The sequence below is a fragment of the Eschrichtius robustus genome, chromosome 6 (genome assembly GCF_028021215.1).
Source record: "Eschrichtius robustus isolate mEscRob2 chromosome 6, mEscRob2.pri, whole genome shotgun sequence".
Classification (NCBI taxonomy): domain Eukaryota; kingdom Metazoa; phylum Chordata; class Mammalia; order Artiodactyla; family Eschrichtiidae; genus Eschrichtius; species Eschrichtius robustus.
Genome location: NC_090829.1, coordinates 81413915 through 81439894, shown reverse-complemented (window position 1 = coordinate 81439894; position 25980 = coordinate 81413915). Strand labels below are relative to the sequence as shown.

At 43.7% G+C, this 25980-nt stretch overlaps 2 protein-coding genes across 4 annotated transcripts in view; one reads left to right on the top strand and one right to left on the bottom strand.

Moving 5' to 3' along the window:
* The first annotated feature begins 212 nt into the window (after positions 1–212).
* On the top strand, positions 213–25152 carry UPK1B (uroplakin 1B). Of its 2 annotated transcripts, none has more exons than XM_068546703.1 (8): positions 213–341; positions 11658–11757; positions 12781–12981; positions 15313–15387; positions 16070–16192; positions 18080–18259; positions 22697–22780; positions 24225–25152. In XM_068546703.1, exons 2-8 carry the CDS (start codon positions 11689–11691, stop codon positions 24273–24275), a joined length of 783 nt encoding a protein of 260 aa, XP_068402804.1. In that variant the 5' UTR covers positions 213–341; positions 11658–11688; the 3' UTR covers positions 24276–25152. The 2 variants fall into 2 exon arrangements, with proteins under 2 accessions (XP_068402804.1, XP_068402803.1); XM_068546702.1 differs by having other exon boundaries at positions 11613–11757.
* The window catches only part of B4GALT4 (beta-1,4-galactosyltransferase 4), a 55651-nt gene continuing 42546 nt past the window's right edge, over positions 12876–25980 (bottom strand). The window contains exons 8-10 of one of the 2 annotated variants that reach the window (XR_011074322.1): positions 22103–22187; positions 14719–14811; positions 12876–13302 (exon numbers count right to left, since the gene is read on the bottom strand). The gene's annotated coding sequence lies outside the window, so the exon portion shown is untranslated. Of the gene's footprint in view, positions 13303–14718; positions 14812–19581; positions 20227–22102; positions 22188–25980 lie in introns of those variants that run through there. The other variant, XR_011074323.1, reaches the window with a different exon arrangement.

The window sequence follows — 25980 nt, the reverse complement described above, 5'->3', positions numbered from 1 at the left end:
CTAATAGAAACAAATCAAATCAAAATCAAAACAAAAGCCCTGAGTGTGTGTTCGAGGAAGCCCAGACCTACGAGAAATCCAGAAGGTGCTTCCATCTGTCAGAGTCACACATTCCAAAGTAGCAGAAATCTACTGGCTGAGTTTCCTGTTACTTCCGGCCTCAGAGAGGCAGGCTCAGGCAGCATCGGGCTCAGCCCACGTGAGATGCCTCCTCCCAATCACAGAGCACCCTTCCCTGGTCCCAGAGGTTCAAAGGATTGGTACAGGGTAGAAAAGCACCTCAGGCCAGAGCAGTGTGCGGAGTGGGCCGGCCCAGTGCCAGGAGGAGGAGGAGAGGGCAGGTGAGTAGACCCATTCCACTGGGCAGAGAAGAGAACTGCACTCTTAGGGGTTGGCTTGCTTTCCTGGGAGGCGAGCGAGCTGTCTGAAAGGGAGAGGGGAAGAAGTTCATTTCCTGATGTACAGAGTCTGTCATTTTTTGTAATTTAGGATATTGTGACTGTTCTGTTCTCTTTAAACTGTACAAACTGCTTTCTTAACTCCTTTAATATTGTCTGGTTCTCAGAACAGAGATAAAGTCCTTCCAGGGGGTGTTATTCACCCATCCTGATTTCCACCTCACATTTCCACCTCTTCACAGAAGGACCAAGAAAAATCCAAGAACCCTGGGAGAACCTCTATCTCCTGATTAAATCTCAGATAGACAGACACCTTTGAGGACCTCCAGTTTCCATGTAGAGTTAAAAAAGCAAAAGGAAAATTAGCCTAGTAGAGAGAAATTTCTTAATCTTCTTGTCAGAAATCATTTGGTCCTGTCTACTCGTAAAGGGATTTGTGAGGCAATTTACTCATGTTTCTTCTCGGCAAACAGTTCTGCTTAATAAATGTTGAAATAGGTCAACAAATTAGCTTTTATCTACACAATGTTATTTTTACATAACTTATTTTTACTCTTCACCAGTTGGTGTTTCCACCAGGATTTGCAGGTTGTATTTTTTCGTTCTAACAACATTTCTACACATAATACAGATTAAATTTCAAATAATAATAGTATCATTTTATGTTTATATTTATGAGCTTAAAACCCCACTTATAACTAGCTTTAAAGATATTTATGACATTTTGAATTTTTATGAATTTTAATGTCTTTTTTTAAATTAAAGATAATGTTTATTGATCACTTTTGCCTGAATAGAATCACCAAGCATAAGAAGAAAGAACTCACTTAGATTTTATATATATATATTTTTCAGTTATATACATAACTTGGGTCATATAGTTTTCAAACCTTGTAAAAAAAAATGTTTGGCTTGTTTTTTATTAATCTTTCTCAATGAGGAGAAAATTTTCTTATTTTTCTTTCTACTACAGCAGACTTTTTTTGCTTTCTGCAACAATGGGCTTAAAAATCAACTCACCTATTTTTTTTTTAACTATCTGGAAAGAATCATAGACTTGTAAGTACACAGGGGATCTTAGACATCACCTAGTCAAGAAAAACAAATGAACACTCAGAATTTCTTTTGACCTCTCCTGCTTACATTCTTACGAAGAGCAAACACTGATCAGCCCTAGAATATGCTTCCCCTTGATGCTGAAATCTGAGCCTCATGGCCATGAGGGCTACCCACACCCCTGATGAGTCACTGTTCCCTAACTGGGGCAGAGACCAAATTCATGAGGAGTTGCCTTAATCTCACCTCCCCCAAGGAATCTCCATGGTACTCCTGCCCTGGGGCTGGGCATCCCACTCGCATTGCCCACACCTGAGGTCCTCACTTGGCTGAGAATGCCTGAGCCATTGCTTGCATCTTAGTCCATGACTTCAGGTGGGTGAGTGACTCAGCCCAGCACAGCAAGCGTCAGGGATCTAAAGCAGTGCTGTCTCATAGAACTCTACAAAGACGGAAATGTTCTACATTTGGCTATTGAGCACTTGAAATGTGGCTAGTGCAACTCAAGGATTGAATTTTTTATTTTATTTAATTGAATTAATTTGAATTTAAATAGCTACAAGCCTCTACTAGTCACCACATTGGTCAGAGCAGGTTTAGAGCTATAAAGCAAGAAAAACTAATAGATGCTGTGGGCCATGGGGGTCATGGCCGTGGGAAAAAGCTCCTCCTTTCATCATTCCCACGGCCTCATCATACCCTAAGTGTAAGCAGACCAGCAATTGCCCTGATCTAATCTCCACAGCCATCTTTATCCCCATCTCTGAGTCATACAAGTGTCTAATCTTGTTCTGGGTTTCAGAATCTGGGCTAAGGCAATAGCCTATTATCTGTTTCATCCTCTCCTATTTCTCCTTTTTTTTTTTTTTTTTTTCTTTTGTCAATCCAAATTTCACTAATAGGAGCTAAAGTGTGAGGTGTGGTTTGTGTGTTCTCTGGTCCAACAAACTTGGGTGAGGAAAAGAGGTAATGAACTTGAAAAAATGATCTCATGCTTGATGGCTGAGTCTCACTTCTTTTTCTCCTGCCTTGAAAATTGGTTTGTTTAGTGAGCAATGGTGTTTAGACCTATTCAATGTGTCTGGAAACATCAACGCTGTAGGGATGAATAATTTTTAGAAGAAAACAAACTGAATGAAGACACAAGAAAAATACACAAAGAAAACTCCAGCCTTTCAAAAATCTGTACTCCTCAGAGCAAAGGAACTCCCTGGATGTTGTGCAATTTGAATAAATCATCATGGGGCCAGGCCACTGGGCAGTCTTCCACAGGGTGGGGCTCACAGGGGCTATTCCTGTGTGTGGAAAACGTTTTGAGGTGAGCTGTGCACTTTCAGGCAGGGGCAATGTCGTCTCTGAAGGGGGACAGCTGCTACTCCATCCTCTGCCCGCTACCAATCCCATTTTTTAAAATTCACCCCATCCCATCCACTTCCTTACTAGCCCTCCCAAATAACAACAACAACAACAAAAAGAAAAAAAAACTCAAATATATATGAGGGAAGCACTGCTTTGGAATAACACAGGAAAGTTTCAGTAAACCCCATATTTGAAAAGCTCATCCATACTGGGGCCTAAAAAGGAAGGGGGGAAGGGCAGATACACCATATTATCAGGAGTCAGTCTTTACTCACAGCCCCAAGCCCCCAAGTCATGGGTTAGGAAGTTCATCTGTTCGTCTCTTCTCTCTCCTCAGGCCTCTTTCCCTCTCAGGGTGTCTTCCCTCTCCCTTTGGAAATACAAGAACGGTTTCTCCTAAAATCATTCACAATGAGGCATGGACATCGATGGCTCATGAGGCTCACGGTGCCTCTTTTATATGTATTTGCATTTTAACCAGGAGCAAAGGAGTGATTCTTGAGTTGTGGGAATTTGGAAATTAGAGTAAAGAGTGAGGAACACTTTGAATGGAGGTTGAGGGTAGAAGGTTCTCACCTTGTCAGCTTTGTTTATGTGACTCCCCTTCTGGCTAAACTTGTAAGGAAAAAGGGCAGGGCATTGGGGGTATCTCTTGATTTTAAAGAAACATAAAGGGATGTGGTATCTCCCTTCCTTAAAAAGAAGAAAGATCAGCAACAAATTCAACACAAAGGCCTGGTTTAAGAGTCAGGAGATCAGGACTGAAATCTTGACCCTGAAAATGACACATCGATGATCTTGAACAAGTCACTTTCCCTCTCAGAGCTTTGGTTTCCTTGTCTGCACCATGACGGAGCTGACTATGAAGCCTCTCGGTTTGCAGCCAGAGCTGATATTCAATCATGCTATGAAAGGGCACATGGTCAATAATGGCCCTGGGATAAATGACATCTTAATTTCTCCCTAATCACATACCTTCTCAGTAAGACAAAAACTACTAGGAGTGTAGTCACTGACTTTTAAGTGTGTCACTCATCAAGTAATTTGAAGTTCATAATTTTTGTTTCTTTACTGCAATTATTTGTCAAATGACTTTTTTAAATGTACAGCAATCTATTCCTTTGTGGGTTCAGAATTAACTTATTAACAAACTTGGGTAAAGAAAAGAAGTAACAAAAAAAGAAAGAAAAAGAAAAACGGTAATGAGGTGCCAGGTTAGATTGCCGTGGCAGAGGCCAGTAGGGAAGAAAAGCCACACACACACACACACACACACATCCACCAAACAGGACCCAGTGTGGGCTCCCTTGGAGAGCTGTTTGCTTGGGGCAAGAGAGGTAGGTAGAGAAGGAAGGATAATTCTGGGCAAAGGTAGTTGGGGAAAGAAAACGTTTTTTAGCTGAGCTTCGGAAGGTGGTAAAGAGTTCAAGAAGAAGAAATGAGAGACCACTCAGAGGAGCAGAGGAAGGTAAGTAGCTGGCCATTTGGAGCCTGGTTGGTACTGATTGAATATAAGCCGAGGAGTTTGTGCTTTATCTCCTTAGTTGTCCAGCCTCCCCTCCATGGGCCAGAAAGAGAACAAAATGATTGGGTCTGGACAAATACTGTAGATACAGGGAAAGGGAAGTCATTAGTCTGTCTCTAAGAGCTGAAAAGCCAAAAAGTTCTCCAATTTAAGCGCAACAGAGCAGGAGAGGAGAAATTTGGATTTGGAGAGATTGGTTAGCAGGAGAGAATGGGTGGACAAATAAAGCCATCCAGCACCAGGAAGCAAAAAGGAGCCTATGGCTGAGCTTGTGGTGGAGCAGTGGCTCTGGAGGGCTCTCCTGTGAACTGAAGCTGTAGGGAGCACCTGGGTCTTCATTGCGGTGCGCATGCTTCTCATTGCAGTGGCTTCTCTTGTTGCAGAGCACAGGTTCTAGGCGCACGGGCTTCAGTAGTTGTAGCATGCAGGCTCAGTAGTTGTGGCTCGCAGGCTCTAGAGCGCAGCCTCAGTAGTTGAGGTGCACGGGCTTAGTTGCTCCGCGGCATGCGGGATCTTCCCGGACCAGGGATCGAACCCGTGTCCCCTGCATTGGCAGGCAGATTCTTAACCACTGTGCCACCAGGGAAGTCCCAAGAAGTTATTAACTTCTTAAGGCACAACTACTCCAGGCCCCAGAGACCACCACAGTTTATATTCTGTATGTAGAAAAGAGCCCATTTGTCCCTCTCTTTTGGTCTCTCTCCATGCCTGTCCTCTCTGGAAAGGTCAACAAATTCATAATATCTTTTTTTTTAATAGCCATCAGTGGGGAACTTTGTCAGAATTTATCTTTTTTCAACCTAAATAAGTTTATTCGTGTGTCCTTGTGCACAGGCATTTAATAGCCTTCAAAGAACCCCAAGTGATTAGCCAGGTCTGATCCTTTCCTTTCATAGAAATCACGTTGCCTTTCCTTTAAGTGTATCAGGAACACAACCCCTCCTAGAGATTCCTCCAGCTGGTTTACTATGGAATTAACTCACTTGCCCCAGTTTTCCAGGAGCCTTTCCAAAAGTTTTCCATTGAGAGACTATGTAATATCAACCTACACAATTTGACCAGGGTTTTCCAACTTCACCCTTGAGCGCCTTCTGACCTCTTGGGTAACTGCCTTCTGAGCTTAGTGATCTGCCTACATTTTTCTTGTCTTTTAGTTCTAGAAATAGTAGTTTCCAATCACTCTGGGGCTAGCCCTGTAGTTAGGAAGTTTAGAGCTGAAGAGGGGAAGCTCTGGGAGTCTCAGGCTCCTGGCTCTTTTTTCATCCAGATTTTGATCTGAGTTTATATGTGAGAGTTTCATATTAAAATCATATTTCCATATTTCCTTTGAAAATGTAGCTCTGGTTTTTTTTTCTTTTAATTGAAGTATACTTGATGTACATTATATAAGTTACATGTGTACAATATAGTGATTCACAATTTTTAAAGGTTATACTCCATTTATAGTTATAAAATATTGGCTATATTCCCCATATTGTACAATATCTCCTTGTAGCTTATTTTATACCTAATAGTTTGCACCTCCTAGTCCCCAACCCCTATCGTGCCCCTTCTCCTTCCCCTCCCCACTGGTAACCATTAGTGTGTTCTCTGTATGTCTGTGAGTTTGCTTCTTTTTTGTTATATTCACTAGTCTGTTTTATTTTTTTAGATTCCATATATAAGTGATATCATACAGTATTTTATTTATTTATTTATTTATTTATTTATTTATTTATTTATTTATTTATTTATTTTTGGCGGCATTGGGTCTCCATTGCTGTGCACGGGCTTTCTCTAGTTGCGGCGAGCGGGCACTACTCTTCGCTACGGTGTGCGGGCTTCTCATTGCAGTGGCTTCTCTTGTTGCGGAGTACGGGCTCTAGGCGCGGCTTCAGTAGTTGTGGCACGTGGGCTCAGTAGTTGTGGCTCATGGGCTTACTTGCTCCGCGGCATGTGGGATCTTCCTGGACCAGGGCTTGAACCCGTGTCCCCTGCATTGGCAGCGGATTCTTAACCACTGCACCACCAGGGAAGTCCCATCATACAGTATTTGTCTTTCTCTGTCTGACTTATTTCACTTAGCATAATACCCTCCAAGTCCATTCATGTCATTGCAAATGGCAAAATTCTATCCTTTTTTTATGGCTGAGTAGTGTTCTATTGTATATATATACCACGTCTTTATCCGTTCACCTGTTGATGGACACTTAGGCTGCTTCCATATCTCGGCGATTGTAAATAATGCTGCTGTGAACATTGAGGTGCATTTACCTTTTTGAATTAGTGGGGCTTTTTTTTCAGTTATATACCCAGGAGTGAAATTGCTGTGTCATATGGTAGTTCTATTTTCAGTTTTTTGAGAAACCTTTCCACAGTGGCTGCACCAATTTACATTCCCAATGTGGCTCTGTTTTAAAACAAAATTAAAGCACTAGTTTTAGGTGCCGTCATCATTCACTATTTGTTCTGGTCTGTCTGCTTCAAGAAACTGAGGCAAAGGTAAAGAAAATGAATATTGGTTGGGTAACTAATATTGTGTTAGAGCTTCACACATGTTCTCATGTAATTTTCATTGTAACCCTTTTAGTTAAGTATTACAATACCCATTTAGAGATAAAGCTCTACAAGATTAATTACCAAAGGCCACAAAACTTCTAAGTGGTGGAGCTAAGATTCAAACCTAGATTTGTCCAAAGTCCATTCTCTTTCTACTTCACCATACTCTAACCTGTTCTGCAATAAAGGTCTAGGCAAATAATTCACTCATATATTCTTCTCATTCAAATACACATTTTTAAAATTTACTTCATCTGCCTTTTTACTGAGTAAAATAATTTATTGAGTGCCTACCACATGTAAAGCACTGTGCCACTTTGGACTGAAAAAGACAAATATAACAGGGCCCAAGGGCTGCCTTCTGCCTTGGAGACTCTTGCAGTAAAGCGCAGGAAGCCCTTCATAGGTTGATACCAGGAGGAAAGAACGCACAAGGGGGGCAGAGCAGAGTCCTCCCTGAGCGATTTCTGTGTCGGGGGAAAGCAGCCCCAGTACAGAGGGGAACCTCAAGGGTCATCTCTGCATCACCTCATAGTCTGGACCAGAGGCTCCAGAGCTTGCCAAAGCCTAGGGATGAGGCCCAGTGGCGGTGTTGACTGTTCAGGAATGCTGGTGCAATGTGCAGAGGGTCCCTGCCATAGGGACCTGCTGTTTGGTACCTGACTCTGGCCATACCCCAAGCACAACTGGGAAGCTTTTTTCCCTCTCCCAAAGAGTTTCCCCGCCTCTCCCCTGGCCAATGAATCCTTCCATGGAAAATAAAAAGGGGCACAGATGGGAGATGGGTAAGGCTTTTAGCACCCTCCAACAGAGCAGCCCTTGAGTTAGGGAGCAGGAGGGAGGTGAAAGAGGCTGCTTCACCTCAACCTAGACGCCTTTGGCTGTGGTATCAGTAACCATTAAAACCTCCCTCCTAGGCCCCAGGGGTCACTGGTACATAAAGCAAAGCCACAGCCCAATAGCCTGCCCTTCCTAAATATTCCTCTAGTTATTATTCATAATTTCTCATGCTTGTAAATGATCTTGGTGTTTACCAATCACTTCGACATCTTTTATCTCAGTGATAACAACAAGCCCATCAACAAGTTGTGTTTCACCCATTTTATAAACGAGGAAATAGACACTGAGTGGCATTGCCCAAGGTCACCCCGTAAGGACTGGGCAAGACTGGGTTTGAACCTTGGATTTCTAACACCAAGTCCGGTGTGCTCACTGTTAGACCCCAGCCAGTAGACCACCCTGCGAGCTGCCAGAAGCCTACACTTGGCTCTCTAACTGCCACCCCTCTTGACATCTGTGGCTGTTTGGGGGATGCAATAAATATTTTAGGTCTTCTAGACAACAACCTAGTCAACTACAAGTGGCCGAGGAGAGGCTATGAAATGATGGCTCTCACATTGACCTGCACGTTTGCACCTCTTCTAAGAATTTTGTTCCCAAGGGGTGGGTGAGAAAGCTGCAGGTCTGGGATACATCTAGACAGATTCTCTGGAACAACGTGTGGGTGCAGCTCTGGGTTTGGGGCAAATGTGCAAGTATGAGTGCAGTGTTGAGGGGCTAAGGAGGCAAGAACTTAGAGAAGTGAGTGAAGAGAGGCCCAGTGATTCTGACCTTGGCAAAGGCAGGATCACCTGAGCAGGGAAAAGTGGTACCTACTCTCTCTGCTCCAGAGTTGGCGAGGAAACAAGCCAGGTGTTTCTTTTTCTACTGAAAGTATTAGCCATATGGCAGGTCTTTACAAACTGCAGTGTTAACTAAATGATCTGGGTTTGAGTCTCCGCTTTTGCATTTTCTAGCAACGTGCCTTGGGCAAAGCAATTAATCTCTTTAAGCCTCATTTTCTGCATCTGCAAAATGGCAAGAAAACAGATTCTCCCCTAGATCCTCCAGTAGGAGGGCAGCTCTGCTGACACCTGGATTTTAGCCCCATGGGACTCATTTCATGCTTCTGACCCCCAGAACTGTAAGATAATCCCCTGTGTGTTGTTTGACGTCACTAAGTTTTTGGTAATCTGTTACAACAGCAGTAAGAAACCAGTACAGATTTTGGTAAGAATACCCATCTCTCAGGTCTGTTGAGAGGATGAACACAGAGTGCCAGCATGTGCTGAGGACATGAAATGACAGCTTTCACCATCACTTTATTTTGTGCCATAATCTAAGTTATTACGCACGGCTGAAGGAGGAGGAGAAGGAGCGCGTAGTGGAAAAGGAGAAACATCCTTTTCTAGTGAGCAGCCGCTTCAGCATTCCGTGCCCGTCCACAGTCCTGCCTTCCTAAATCAGATGCCCCTCGCTGGCACCTCCTACCTCATGCTTGTCTAGATTTCTTCACTTTACTCTCCTTTTTCCTCAAACCAAGTTCCCACCTGTCTCCTTCCTTCTTTTTTCCCACTCTGGTCTGCATTTCCCCACCCTAATTCTGCCTTGCAATTCTCCCACAGAGTATTCTTATGTCTCTTCCCCTTTTTTAAAACTCTGTGTGGCAGAGTCATCTTTGGGAAAGTATGCATCCTTACGGGATATATTTGGGCCACTGGGGCCAGCTCTCTTGTTCAGGGTCCTGTCAGCTCCTTCTGGACCAATAAAGCCCTCTTTCTTTGGTGACCTACCCGCCTTCTTCCTTTTTCTCCATAGCCCTACTTTCCTCCTTTATTCTACGGTGTACAGTCATTTTTGCTGTGCATCCATGTTGCTACAATCACACTTTAAATTCCCTGAAAGAACAAATTGTCTTCTTTCTGTTCTTTAAGCCCAGCTAATGACCATAAATAGGCTGCTATCTGCAAATGGGTCCTAATTGGTACTGGGTGATAATGGGGCTGCTTTTGGCCTCTTTTGCCCTTTACTCTCTCTACGTACTTGTGTTATCTGAACTTCTACCTTTCACGGTCTGTTTATCTGTGTCTCTAGTTTAGACGGTAACCCAACTGGTCAGGAGCGATATCTGTGCATTCCAGTGAGGAACTTTATAATGTGGCTGATCCAGCTACGTAAGGCTCCCCTCTGGGGGAGGTTGTGCATTAACTCCTTCGGGCCGCTCGGGCTCCACTCCGTCTAGCGTGCAACTATCTCGGGAAAGAATGAATGACATTTCTAAGCCTGAAGTGACATTTCCAAGCGGAAAGAAATGAATGGCATTTCTAAGCAGAAGCTACGCAGAGGGATCTTGTAACAATGGCCCCATTTCTTCTATTCACTTGGCAAACACTGATGGAGTACACCATGTGCCCAGTTCCGGGACAGAAAACACTCATAAATTTCAACTCCAGTTCCCACCACTGCCCAGGTGAACAGGTAAGGGAAAATATTTAGAGATGTTTAAGATTACTTGGAAGGTTGTGAATACTTACTTTAGAGTGTAACAATGAAGTTACAATTTAGCAAGGTCTGAGTCGAATAGAAGGCTTCCCTCCCACGCAAACCGGGGCTACCGCCAAACTGGCTAGTTTGTTATCTCCTGGGCTCCTCGCTCTTCTAAGCCTCTACTCCCTGACCTTTCCTTTCCTTTTACCTGGAATGTCACCCCCATCTTCCTCCCACTCCCACCCACCTCTTCTTGACCCATCAAAACCATATATACTCTGCACGCCTTACCTCTTCCCTCCTCAGAATTCCCACGATACTTAGGGTCTTAATAGACGCATTCTAATGATTTGGGAACACAGCTTCCCTACTAAAGCCTGAAATTCTAGAATACAACAATCTCTCTTACATATCTTCGTATCCCTCAAAATGCAAGTTGTGTCATATAACACATTTTGATTTAGAGCCTGAGTGCATGAAGTGGATAGTTAATTAATCAGCAAAACACTGAGAGATGTGGATGGCTTATCTCAAGGTAATTCAAGTGCAAAGGCCAAAATAATTCACCCAAACACTTACCCTGTATTCCTTCCAGAGAATCCTCAGGGAGGGAGAGACCCACTTTTTAAAGTGCCAGACACAGCGCTAAGCCTTGCACATAATTTCTGGGAGCCAGCATGGGCTGGGGAGAAGCACTTGGGCTCTGGAGTCATGCACACCAAAGCCTCCAGCCCAGCTCTTCCACTTACTGGTTGTATGACCCCAGGGAACTTAATTTACCAATTTAAGCTTTAGTTGCCTCATCTGCAAACTGGAGCCTTCTCACCCTTTCTCTTCTTCTACCTAATTAGGTTACGGGAATGACATGTGTGTATGTAAATTACCTAGTAGAGTGGCACAGAGAAGGAACTAATGTTAGCCCCTCTTTCTCTCCTCGCCCACCCCCGTTATGTGACAGGGTATTTTTAATTTGCCAACTATATTTGAAGATAACAATACATTCCGAAAATGATGGTTTTTAACCGCTGCCCAGAGTCCGTATGGGAACCAGCTGCCCCCTCTGCCCATAGGTTTATCCTTTGGGCTTCAGTTTGCCATGACCAAGGGCAGGAAGAGCCATACCAGGGACCTTCAGTGTGCTTCATCTCCACCTCCGGTCTGCCCTCGGTGACTATGGGGCCTCAGTTCATCGCTCAGAAGGATGCAGTCTGTATGTTCCATACCCTAAAGAACTCCTGAAAGCTGGTGATCAGACTCGGGCTGGCTTTACTTTTTTTTTTTTTTTCTCCTTTATAAAATTACTGTGATCACTGACCTGAATAACCAAACTGCTTCCATGGCTAAATGATCACATGACTTGGTCTGGGTGCTCTGGAACACGAGAAGGCAGTGCACAGTGGTGTGACTCAGTTCTGCTATGGAACTTGCAGCCGCAGTCTGTATCCCCTGCTCCTAACGAGCTGTGATGTTCTCAGCTGTGTCCTCAGCTTGTGGGAAACCGTGAAGATGGCCAAAGAGGACTCCACCGTTCGTTGCTTCCAGGGCCTGCTGATTTTTGGAAATGTGATTATTGGTGTAAGTAATGAGTGTTTTCCAGGAAATTCTGCTCTTCCTGTAATTATGATTTTAGATCAGTCGAAAGTGAGAGTTTAAAAGGGAAATAATGATATAATGACTGGTTCCCTACATCTTTTCTTCCTTTTAAGAAGTGTGTTAGTAAAACATGCTAACTAGAAGTTAACTATATAAATAATCCTATATAACTATGTAATATATCAAAAGACCATGTGGGGAAAAAAAAAGAGAGATTTCCCTCCCAACTTTAAAACACAAGAATCTAAAAGCAGCCATGCTAACCATAGTCAGCTTCCAAGCACTCTCAACACAAACGCTTTGGTGTGTCTTCCCTATCCCTCCTTGGTTTGATTTCCACAGCCTCCACTGTTAAGGTTACTGGGGACAGATGTTTGCATCTTCCTGTGCTGGTCACACAGGGGGCCAGTACTGGGATGTAAGGGTAACTCAGAGGCCAGGCTGCGTGGGCACAGTGTGGTGAGAGCACTTAGGAGTCAGGATCGCTGGCTCTGGGCCCAGCCCTGACTATGACTCTGCGTGACTCCGGACAGGTCATTCATTGCCTTTCAGGGCCAAGATCCTTCATCTATAAAATCCAGGGGGCAGGAAAGATAACCACCAAGGTTCCTTCCAGCTCTAATGTTCCATGGTTCTCTGGCACAGAGAACATGACCAGGACCAGTTTAAATATTACAATCCAGGAATTTGGACAGTGGGCAGTGGGAATGGGAGTGAGAGATTATCTTTGTACAAGAAGTCATTGTTTGAGCGGTTCATGCCCCAGGGGTTTTATAGATGGTCTGAAATAGTCTGGGTCTCCTCCCAAAGAGCAGAAGATAGAGCGAAATGTGGAAAGAGGCATGAAACCAATACGTATGATGGAAGGAGCTGTTTAAGTCAGTTACTTAAAGCCTATGCAGGGGACAGAGTTAGTCTCTCTTACCACCACGCCCCTACTCCTCTATCCCTTTCTCAATGCTGCCCTCATGGCCTCCAGCCTGACAGAACCCCCTCTGCCCCCAGATGTGCGGCATCGCCCTGACAGCAGAGTGCATCTTCTTTGTATCCGACCAACACAGCCTCTACCCGCTGCTTGAAGCCACTGACAATGATGACATCTATGGGGCAGCCTGGATTGGCATGTTTGTCGGCATCTGCCTCTTCTGCCTGTCTGTCCTGGGCATTGTAGGCATCATGAAGTCCAACAGGAAACTTCTTCTGGTGGTAAGACCTTAAAACTCTCTACATTTCTCTCCTGGATCAATTTTGATGGATTGTTTCTTCTTCCCTGAGCACAGCGCTTTGGTTTTCAGTGGGGTAGGTGGGAGCACAGAGTGCCAGGTGAGGAGGGAGTAGAGGGGAAGACCCTCCCTGCAGTGAAGATCATCCAAGTGGGGTCAAAGATGCTCTCCTCTATTGGAAGTCCAGAAGGGTCCAGCGCAGAGAAGCTGAAGGGGAGACACCTGGGGGTCACCTGTTGAGTATTTTCCAGTTCTTTGCTTCTCTGACTGGTGTCTGCATGGGCCCAACAGATACAGCCAGGAGCTACACAGGCCAAAGGAGAGACAGTGAGAACTCGATAATTAGACTTTTTCTCTTGAGAGTAAGTAGTTTAAAATATTGTTTTAATAGTAATCAAGTGTTGATATGTTAGGATATAAATCACAAAATATGCACGATTTTTTAAGAGAAAGCACGAGCTTTTGTAGATATTTTTGAGCTCAAGGCTGAGGATGTTGTGGGATGGCCTACACCTCCCATTTCATGCACTCACTCTGCTTTTTAGGGACCCTAGAAACCCTTGATGGGCAACATGTGGAGAACGGCTGCAGCTCCCACCTGCCTGTGGAGACTCTAACTCTGTGTACCCATAGGGAGGCTTCTGCCCCAAACCTCAGACAGCAGGTTGTGCCCTGCCTTTGCAGATGGGAGCAAATTTGCAGCCAGCCGGGCTAAGAACCCTCGGTGTTGGGTCTAAACTTCTACTCCCTTCCCCTGTGCTCAGGACAGCAGTTCCTCGCCCTGTGATGGGGCCCCATCCCCACTCCCTACCTGAAATAACTCTCCTAGCCAAAGGCTGCAGGACCTGAGTTCCACCTTCACGGAACGAGTCCAGCAAGCTAAGGTGCTTGTTGGTTGGCTTTTCCTGTGAACTAACATCATCTTGGTACCTAGGGAATGCAGAATGTTTACATTCTCTGGGTCTTTAGTGTGAGTTAGTTCCAGGGCAAAAGAACCCACTGTTTTCAGGGTGGGGTTAAGGAATGCAGGGAAAGGTAAAGAAGGGGCAGGTGTCCTTAGAGGCGAGCTTCAGCTGCATCCCAGCCTCACTCTGGGGCCAGTCACGTGTGTCTCGCACAGCCGGGAACATCCTTCACCATGCCTGGCAAAGAGACGGAGCAGCGCGCCCTCCACGCGGCTGGAGGAGAGAACACCTACACCCTGTGCCTCCTTTCTGGAGCGTCTCTAAGGGGCTTCTGAGCCTCTTTAAAGGGAGCCAGCAAAGCTCTCGACAAAGAGCAAGGCAGCCGCTAATACAGCGGGGGGCAATGTTATGAGGCCTGTGAAGGGGCTCCTGCTGTTAACTGAGAGTTAACAGTAGCCGAAGTCTTTTTCTGGGCGGAATGGTTAGGGCAGCAGAGGGTCCCGCTCTGAGAACCGCCCCTGCCCAGGGAGGGAGAACCGTTTCCCCTGCGCTCCTCCGCTAACACCGCCGCAGCGCCCCTTCCGCAGAAGAACCCAAGCACTGTAAGCGTCTGTGCAAGGCTGAGGACAGCAGAGACAGGGCTCTTGCAAATAGTCCCCGTCCCAGCTTCGGAAAACATTTGTCCTTCATATATTTGCCAGCCGTAAACAGGGGCAGTGTGTTGTGGAGCCATCACGTGTGCATGCACACCCTACCACACACACACACACACACACAGCTACAAAACACACTATGCGCTGTTTCACTCAACTGACCTGATGCAACTGGAGTGGGAGTGAGTGAGAGGAGATGCCGGCGAAGAGCTGCGTACCTGGAGGCTGCCTGCTCCTCTCTGATAAGACTGGCCGCTGCCAAGAGGGAAGACGGATATTAAACGCAGCCCTATTCATCTTTGACCTCGGTAATCCTCAATTCTCAGTAAACCAGAAAGAAAATGTCTCCCAATGAGAGGGGAGTTACGAGGCTCTACATAGTGTGTGATACACTGATTCTCTTGCCAGCCATTGGACGAACACATACACACACACACCAGTTCATTCTCTTGTCTGTTTTTCCCAGTTAAAATGGAAATGCAGGGTACTGAACTGAGAAACCTTTGTGTCCAAAAGTCGTTTGTTCTCTGGGGAAAGGAGAAGAGTTGATCTGATTAGCACCTAGCACCAAGTCTGGCTCTAAGCAGCTGATCAACGAGGGTTTGTTGAATAATTATGTAAATGATCAGATAATTATATTTAGGTGAGTGTGCTGCAGAAAACATAACAGTTATTTGGAAAAACAAAACAAAACAAAACAAAAAACTCCCTTTGGAGGTAGATGTAATTCTTGTATTCCATTTGTTTCCCTTCCAGTATTTCATTCTGATGTTTATTGCATATGGCTTTGAAGTGGCATCTTGTATCACAGCAGCAACACAACGAGACTTTGTGAGTACAACCTCAAAAGACAGAGCAGAAACGACCATATGAATCATCATTACCATCATAACACTATAATAACTGACACATATTAAGCCCTTACCCTGTACCAGGCATTGTAATATGCACATTAATAATAAATATATAATTTTTCTCCTCATAGTAACCCTATGAAATACGTATTCATTTTATAAATAAAAATAAAATGAGACTTAAAAAATAAAGTAACTTGTCCAAGGTTATGCAGCTGGTAAGTGAAAGTGGAATCCTGAATCCAGGCCGTGTGATTCCCAGGGCCCAAGCTTGCACCGCCATGCTCTTCGCTACTCTGCCGCAGCCACTGGCCTTCCACTGGGATGAGCAGTAATCCACCACATCTGAGCCATCCTCCCATTCAGCATCTGCTTTCTCTCCTTTTTTCCATTCCCTGGCCTAGGCCACCACACAATGCCTGTCTACCATTATCTCGTTGGAATTTCTTTGGAGATGGGGGGTCTTCTCCCTACAAGGGGGACTTCGGCCACCCAGAGCAGCCTTACTCCCACCCCCAGCCCTACTCAGTGACTCTGAGCTCAGTTTTACTCCAGGAGACAATGTTCAGGGCCCCCAGCAACATGCCGAGCAAATCACTTCGCCTCCTTGAGGATTACTGGGCTAACTCTTCCTCTTGTGTTGCCTCCTCCCATAATAGTTCACACCCAACCTCTTCCTGAAGCAGATGCTGGAGAGGTACCAAAACAACAGTCCTCCAAACAATGATGACCAGTGGAAAAACAATGGAGTCACCAAGACCTGGGACAGGCTTATGCTCCAGGTAATGCCTGCAGTCCTGGGGAGATGCCATTTGGTACCTAAACCAGTATCCAAGGGCATATGGATGGTTAGGAATGAAGTTAAAGTGTGGGGACCACTGCCTCCAAGGGGGCTTCCTTCACAAAGAGACTTGACATAGGCAAGTTCCTCTATTCCTCTCATTTACTGGCAGGGACTAGGGGGTGTACACATGACTCAGTGGGACCCCTAGATCTATATTTTATTCTAAGCTATGATGTTGATTAGCTTCCATTTATAGGAGTAATGACATTGGTAAGAAATTTAGATTAATCACACACTCTGCCTCTTAGAACTCAAGCATCACTTACATTAAAAAAATGTTGCCTCCACCCCACAATGAACTCAAGTGGCAATTATTGTCTGTTTTGCTTGTTTAGTACCTTTTCACACCTGTGGGCTAGTCCTGTTAGGGACCAGAGGCTATGACTTGATTTGATCACCTGTTTTTCTCTAACTGGCAATCGTAACCTTATATCCGCATTTACCTCAAATACCATCAAAAGTTCAAGTCTTTCAGAATACCCACTATCACCCCTACACTGCCGTATGTGAATTCTTATCCCTGCATAAGCCCTCGTGTGACCCAACTCTCCCACCCCCCCCGACCCCCTCCCCACCCAACCACCTGTTTCCCAGTCCCTCATCAGCAAACCCCCTTATAGCCTCCACCCCTTCTTTGAACTCTCTACCCTCTGTCTTCTAAAATTTCCTTCATTTAGTCTAATATTCCTGTTCTATATTTTTTTAGCCCATTAGGACCTCCAATCTATTGGCCACTTTTTCACTTCCTATCACTCTTCTAAGTCAAGTATTTTTTCCCCCACTATGTTAGCAAAGAACTAAGCTTTTCAAATGAAAATGTGAATGCTCACACATTTGAAAATCCACTTACCAACTTTTTAAAGCCCAGTCTGAAATAAGTCTGGTTCAAACTTAACCATTTCCCCCCGAAATCCTCAGGTCAAATTACAGAATGATTATTTTCTTTGGTGAGATATTTTCCATAATCCAGTGGCAAAACAGGACGTGCTTTTAAGATAGTTGCTTTATCACCAAGTTTGCTGAATATATTTATCTTAAAAGTTGAGAGATGCCATAGTTTTTATTTCTTCCCTTGAAACATTTTAGCAGAATTTATAAAATGGAAGGAAAGTGATGTGAATTGTGTTTTATCCTCTATCCTCAATTCTATCCAGAGTAATATGAGCTAGGTGTTAAGTGATCTTCCTTTCCTATGTAGAGGCATAACCACGTGCCACTGGGTTTTGGTTATTTTTTCCAGTTTATTTTCCCCCATTATAAAAATAATACATAATTGCTCCAGAAAGTGTTAAAAATACAGAAAAGTAAAACAAGAAGAATTACTCATAATTTCTTCACCACAAAAATTTTAATTTTCTGATTCTCGATTTGCTCATATGTAACATGAGAATAATTATAACTCTCTCACATGATTGTATCAAGATATTAGTACTAATAATGATTAACACTTTTTAAGGGTTTACTATGGGCCAGGCATTGTGCTAAACGTGTTAAATGTATTAACTAATTTATTCCTCACACAGTTCTGCGAGGTAGGTATTATATTTGTCCCAATTCAGTGAAGGAAAATGAGGCTTAGAAAGTTTAACTCGTCAAAGGCTACAGAGCTCACTAATGGCTAGTAAGGTAATAAATGTAAAAGTATTTTGCAAACTCTACAATGTAATACCTTAAAAACACCTTCAGCTCTCATCAGGGGATTTTTAGTAAACGTAAGATACGGTATAATTTCCATATCTTCTTTCTCCATAAAGTCTCAGTTGCCACCTTGGTGGCTCTAGCAAGGATTATGGAAGAGAATTTTGTTTCTCTCATGTGCTGACAGGACAATTGCTGTGGTGTAAATGGACCGTCAGACTGGCAGAAGTACACCTCTGCCTTCCGGACTGAGAATAACGATGCCGACTCCCCCTGGCCTCGTCAGTGCTGTGTGATGAACAACCTTAAAGAACCTCTCAACCTGGACGCCTGCAAACTAGGGGTACCTGGATACTATCACAATCAGGTGAGTCCTTGCTTCTCCCAAGACCTGCCAGGAGGTTCTTCTGCTCTTTATGAAGAAAATACAGGTTAACTGTAGGTAATGGTCTCTCACTAAGGAATTCTGCATCCTTTTTCCTAAACCTCATGTTAACTATTTCCTTCTCCGTTAGTAAGATGTAAGTGCTAATCTAGGGCTGATCTGGGAAAATTGACATTTTAATAAATGAACAGAACGCGAGAATTGCAATAGCAGAATCCAATTTTGTTTAAGTGAACACTATTTGTATAATGTATAGAATTAGTATTTGGAAAAATATTTATATCAAAGATTTGCTCTATTTTTGCAAAATGTAAATTGAAAGGGATGATATACAAAAAGGAATGTTTTGCCGGTTCCAAAGCAATGGCAACTGCTGAGGGTAGATGCAGTAATGATACACCCACCTGCCTCATTCAGTGGTAATGTAGGATAGTCTTAATAAAATATTAGATTGGTGGTCTGGGTAGAAGCCAATTCACATACAAGTGGTTTTTGAAAAAGTGTTTCCAGCCTGATGAGAATGATATGATGATCATGAAAACAAACATCAACTGAGTACTTATCAAGTGCCAGACACTGCTCCAAGTATTATACAGATATTAATACATTTAAGGCTCAGTGGGTAGTGCCACTTTGATCCTAATTTTACAGAAGAGGAACTGAGATACAGAGATGCTAATAATTGCCTTGCCCAAGGTCATGCAGCTGGTAAGTGGAAGAGTCAGGATTCAAATGCTAGCAGCCTGGCTCCAGAGCCCAGACTCTAAGCCAAGAAAGAACTTGGTAATAATCCCAAAAAGCCCTGAAGAGAATCCTCACACACTTGAAGTCAGCCTCTGAAATGCTTACACTGCTGTGCATTACCACTTTGAGGAAAGCTAGTTGTGTGCCAGTACATTAAATAATTGAGAAATGCCAGACTCTTTGGTCTGGCAGGAAATAACACAAAATGCATTTTCAGAATGAATGACACGGCACTGCTGGTCATCATGCCACCCCTGGAAGGGTGCCTAGACTAGGATTGGTTGTATTAATCTGGAAAAGGACATGGGAGTGATGTAGATTATTTTGCAGAGTTGTTCAGAGCAACCCTCATTTAGCCTTTTAGCAACATTTTAGTTATATTCAGACTGCTAAAAAAATTAAATTTATTGCCTATAATCACAATATGCAATATAACGATCACTCTGAGGAATAATAAACTGCTTTTAACACTTCAACCTTGGAACCAGTCCATGCAGACGTATCTTGATTGGATTGTGATTCCATACAAACTGTATCATATCTTTGAAAGAGACCAAAAAGGATGTTTGCCATCAGATGATTGGTTTATTTCACAGCCACACTATTTTCCCTCACACAGAGAACATTCTAGTAATGAGGGACACTTTTGTCACACCCTCCCTAACAGTCCTTGGCCTCACCGCCTCCTCTACCCACTAGCTATACCACAACTACAAAGTCATGTCACTGAGCAGTACTCCCACACCAAATTCCTGCATCTTGAAATTTCTCTCTGTCCCTGACTCCCTGTGCTCCTACTTTCTCAGTCTCACTCATTCGTCACCCCTGACATAATCTCTTATCTACTCATCCTTCCTGCTTCTCCCTACCCTGGTCTCCCAGATTCCCACACGCCACCATTCTCTCTGAGTTACAGGTCCCGCTAATTCTCCTATAACAATCCTTTTCCACAAAGCAAAGTATGGCACCCCAGTACCTCATATACTTTACTTCTTTTATTGCAGCTGATACCTTGAAATATAATTATTTGTTTGCAAGCCTATTTTTTCTATGAGTCTCCTTGAGGACCATGCATCCTTCAGTTCTGTATCTTCATTACTTAGCATAATGCCTGGCACAAAGCAGGCATCAATAAATGTTTGGTGGGTGGGCAAATGAAGAGGTGAATGACTCTTTTTCTCATCCACATTGTAGCTTTGCGAGATCTGCAATGCACAAAGAAAGGCTAACAAAATTAGGGAAGTTGTCACAAGTGTAGTAATAATAGAAACCCACCAAATGTTACATAGCATGTCAGACGCAAATATATATGTTCTTACATCATGGTTCATCTGCCCCCAAAATGCTATGTGCAAATTCTGATCACTACACCTCAAGAGCATTATGATGGAACTAAGGAAGATCAAGGTAAGCACCACCACAATGAGAAAAAAGCATCATGAAAGGCACTAAATGAGAAGAGGTGAAAAACCGGGGCTTTTGTCTGTGAGCTTCATGAGGGCAACACCCATTTCTGCCTTGTCACAGCTGAATGCCCAGCCCAGTGCCTGGCACCTGGCATAAGTGAGTTTTTATACATATTATTGGACAAATGACCACTTCCCAGGATTGTCAGGGGGATCAAATGAGTGATGGATATAGGAGTGTTTGTGAACCATCAAGTGTGTCACAAATAATATCGTTGTAATTATTACTTCTTATCACATTCCATTCATCCTAATCAGGTGCCTGCTTTGTGCCAGGCCCTTGTTCTAAGTTCTAGAGATTCAATAATGAACAAGATAAAATCCCTGCCCTCATAGAGCTTGCACTGTAGTATGGGAGACAGACCACAAACAAGTTACCAAACCAATACACAATAAATTCCAGGTAGTGATAAGTGCCATGAGCAGAAATAAAGCGGGATATAGAAAATGATGGGGGGAAAGGTATTTTTCTCTATGGTTGTCAGGAAAGCCTTTATTAAGATGATATTTGCACAGAGTTCTGAATTAAGTGAGGAAAGGAGACCCTCATTTAAAAAAGATTGAAGAAGAGAGTTCTGAAAAAAGGAAGCAGCAAGTGCAAAGGCCCTGAGGTGGAGGCCTTAGCTTTTTGGAGGAACATCCAGGCAATCCGTATGGCAAGGCTGGAACAAGTGAAGGAAGAGTAGGAGGCAAGCATGAATCTAGATTTTGTAGGGCCTGAAGCTTACCAGATTTGGGGGGGGGGGGTTCTCCTCAGGAAAAACAGTTTAAACTACACATGCAAAACTAGGTACAGGACTTTGAAATGGTCTTGCAAGTAAGCAGCCCTGAGCCCAAGCTCATTAGCTTTGCAGTGAAACAACCTCCTCTGGTGGTGGCTGGGGTCTCAGAGAGAGGCAGGGCCATATCATACAGCACCTCGTAGCCATTGTGAAGACTTAGAATTTCATATTAAGGGTGGTGGGAAACTTTCAGAGGGTTTTGAGCAGGAAGGTGAAGTGATCTGACATGTTTTACAAGGATCCCTCTGGCACTGTACGAAGACTAGTAGGGCACCGTGGGTGGACTCGGGCCTCAGGGGAACCAGCCAGGAGGCGATTGTAGGAATCCTGAAGTGAGGCCGTGGTGGACCAAGGCGGTAACAGGAAGTAATAAGTGTTTGGATTTGAGATATATTTTAAACCCAAAAGGGTTTGCTTAAGAGAAAAACAGTTAAGGATAATTCCAAGATTTTTCATTTGAGCATCTAGGTGAGTGGGGGAGTCAGGTAGATGGAGAGGTGTAAATGGGGGAGAGATCAAGGCATATGTAGCAAAGGCAGGACATGCAAGTGGATGAACCAGGGACTGGGGCAGGGTTAGAAAGGACAGAACTTCAAGTGGCTACCTGGAGACCCTGGGCGGGGCCTAAACTTCAAGGTCAGCCTTTCTAAGACATTTCTCTCTGGATCTCAGTGTTCATAAAACCAGCCTGGTCATGGCATCTCCTAGGCATTCCTGTGATTCCAAGGGCTTTAGTGGACGTCGCTCAGATGGCAGGTCTAGCCCTATACGTGTGTATCACTCCAGTATTTTGCATAGAGACTAGAACAGAATGTGCTACGTATAAAACTTACCAGATTATGGCATGCATGGATGAATGACTCGATGAATAAAGAATGATTCACTCTCTCGCACGCACCCCGTGGCTCTTCTAGAATCCTATAAAGATATGTTGAAATATGATGTCAAATGAGAATTTAGAAAGCATGGTATAGGAGTTCCTTTAATGATTAAAAAATAAAGCCTCTAATTTTCACTAACTGGAAGCACTTTTATTGAAAAACAAATCAAAAAGTGACCCTGCCCTCAAACAAATCACCAATAAAATCTTTGGGGAGAGGAAAAAACCTCAAATTTTGTTAAGAATACTTGACATTGCCACATATTCAATATGAGAAAAATATTATGCTAAAATAGCAGCACCTCGGTTAGTTAGATTGAATGAAAAAACACAAATAAATATGATACAGAATAGTTCTTCATCAGGATTATTCCTATTTCTTCAGTACAGCACAGTTAATACCTGGTTGTCCACAGGAATGTAGAAATAGCCTGGTTATGTTAAACTGGATTTTGGGGTGGCATTGATTCAAATCAGCTTCCCACCCATCTCTTACATCTTTTTTCTGGTCCCTTTCATGTGGATATGGAATCGCCCACTCCTCCAGGGCTGCTATGAACTGATCTCTGGACCAATGAACCGACACGCCTGGGGGGTTGCGTGGTTTGGATTTGCCATTCTCTGTTGGACTGTGAGTATTTCCCATCACATGTTTCATTTCTGGGAGGACAGTGATAAGGAGAGACCTTGAGATTGCCCCTGGTTAACCCAAGCACACTAGACTGACTCGAAACAAAAGCTCAGACCTGAAGGCTAGTCAGGAAGCTGCTGGCACCAGGGCAAGGACAGTGGATTCCCTCGGGAGGTAGGGCGTGAACTTCCCCTACCAACCAGATCCTTCTCTGGCTGACTGGGACGCACTTGTGTGCTCCTCCATCTCTCCAGATCTCATAAATTCATTTCAAGTAGATATCAAAGACTGTCATCTCTCTAGATGCCTCCTCTAACCTGCCTCCCTCCTTCCAAAGAGCTGCCTTCACCAGTCTCACCTCATCCTTCTGACCACTTTATGTGATGCACATGCAGCAAGAGGGTAGAATGGTAGGTCTCAGCCCTGAATGCACATTTAAACCTCATGGGGCAGCTTGGGGAACAAAAGCATACCTGAACCCCAACCTCTGAGATTCACATTTCAGTTGATCTAGGTGCAGGACCCAGGTCTTTTTTTTTTTTTTTTTTTTAATTTTCCAGATGATTCTAACTTGTTGTCAGGATTAAGAGCCATTGCATTCAGGAAGCAGTCCCAAACTTTTGGTTTCAGAACTCTTTTACACTCTCTCAAATATTACTGAGGACTCCAGAAAGCTTTTGTCTATGGAGGGCTGTATCTATTGATATTTACCCTGTTGGAAATTAACACAGAATTTTTAAAAATACGTGTTAATGCATATAAAATAACAATAACAAACTAATTACGTTACTATTAACAATATATTTCTGTGGGAAAAAAGTGACTATTTTCCCAAACAAAAAGATATGAGAAAAGTGGCAGTTTTTTTTACATTTTTGAAAATCTCTGCAATGTCTGGCTTTAATAGAAGACAGCTGGCTTCTCATATTTCCTCTTCATATAATCTGTTATGATATGTTGCTTAGGTTGAAGGATTTGAAAGAAATCCATCCTACACACTGATATGTAGTTGAAAAAACAGAAGTGTTTTGGTAGCCTTATCTAAAAATAATTGTGAATATTCTCCTTTGGTACTACACAAAACTTGCTAAGTAGTAGTTTCTTAAAGGTTAGTTGCAATATGAAATCTGAAACTTCATCAAAGAACTTTTAGGACTCTGTTACATTAAAATACATTACATTGGTTTGTCTTGCAGTTTGCATAAATTTTTTACCCATTCGTGATTCTAGAACATCATGCATTGGTCATTTGGGAAAATATTGGTTCACTGTGTGACAGGATGGACTCAGAGTCACCTCTGCCCCCGTGATGATGCTTAAGGCAAGATCATTCTTAAAAATCCAGTGTCACCTAAGCCTGAACGAACCTCATATCATTTTTCTGCAAGTACCAGATGTTTCTAAAACAATTCCTTATTTATTTTTCTTTTCCTTTGTATTCTAGTTTTGGGTTCTCCTGGGTACCATGTTCTACTGGAGCAGAATTGAATATTAAGAATAAGTGTAACCACCATACCACTCTCCACAGCGACTCTGGATTTGGTGCTGGAACTCCTAATATTCCACCTCTGTGCTCCCCAGGAAATTATGCATTCTTCCTCAAATTGCCAAGTCAGTTGGTGTGGAGTTTCTGTAGGCTCTTTAGGCTCTCAGACTCCTGAAATTCTCACCACTAGTGATTGCACCCTGATCTAGGATTCTGCAACATTGTTATAGACCGTAGGAAAGGGAGAGTTCAGTATAGTAGATAATAACTATTCCCATCTCTGTTTATTTTTAATTTGGGGGCACAAAGACATTCACAGGAGCCTGTCTTATCACAGCAAGCCAAGTCTGTATTTGGACAGCGAATCTGCCTGCATTTCTCTCTGCTTTCTAAAAGAAACCTTCAAAGGCTTTCATTCATCTCAGTATTGTCCAGGTGAGAGAACTAAGGAAAAGATTGCTGAAATATATCTTTTGCCTTTGTTCTGTGGTGGCTCCCATCTACAGAGACTCAAGTGATTCTCTTAATGCCACCTGGGGATCCTTTTATTCTCCAGGACAATGCCCGATCTTGAGCTAACAATGGTTGAAGTTTCCTCTCAGACATTGCAGGGTGATAGGTGTTAGTAATCTCAATTCTCCCGCTAATTAAAATTATGTGGACTCTGGGGGACAGAGGAGGGACCTGTTATATATTTACCAATCTCATCCGAAAGCCCCTTTCAAATAAGGGAGAAGCAAGCCCGCTGTTAGATAGGTGATTTATGGTGATTTTTTTTACTGTCAAAATATTTCCCTTCTGATCTATGTTTCCTTTTGTGATCCTGAAGGAAGTTCTTATAACAACATTTGTCTAGTCTTATAAATAAAGAGGGCTTTTAAATATGTTCACTTTCTTTTCTTTTTACCAGTGTCATAATTGGTCTTATATGAGGCTAGCAAAATGGGTGTTCCAACAGAAGAGCTTAGTAGGCTCACGGGAATTAAAATTTAGGAGATGGAAAATGCAGTAAGGCGTGGCTTCCCTCTGGATACCGGGTAACCCTGCTGTACAGCTGAATGATTGGAACTTCCAAGTTTACTTTTTGCTCCTGCTACCCTTTGCCCTGAACTGGGGATGGAGTTGCTGCTCCTCAACTCCTTTCCCCCTGCATCTCTGACTCCAACTGCTCAACTGTGTCCCCTATGAAGGAAATGTACCTGTCACTTCAGGGTCCCACTCACAGCCGACTCAGTCACATGGAGTAGCCCACTCCCAGGCCTCGACCCAGGTTCCTGTGCCTCAGTCTGAGCCCCGGGGCAGGGAGGGACAAGGAAGGGGAGGGCGCTTTAGCCTGGTAAAGCAGTAAAGCTGGGCGGTAAAGCTGGGGGCAGCAGCCGGATCCCTGATTCCCAGGACAGGGAGCCAAAGGCTCCTGCTCTGACACACCACCAGCTTGCCCCTCCCCTGCCTCGCTTGCCTCTCCAGGACAGGGCTTGGGGTGTCGAGATAAATGACACCTGCACTTGGCTGAGAAGGTTCTCTCTGTGGTCTTTTTCAAGAGAGGAGGAGAAGGAAAGAGCTTACTCTGGGCAAAGCTTTAAGCACCTCTCTCCCTTCTCTCTGTCCATCCTCTCTCATGTGTTCTGGTGCCTTTTTCTTCTGCTGCCAACTGGATTTTCCAGTGCCCTCATGCCTGAGCAAATCCTGTCCCAGACCCACTCCTGCCTTCCCC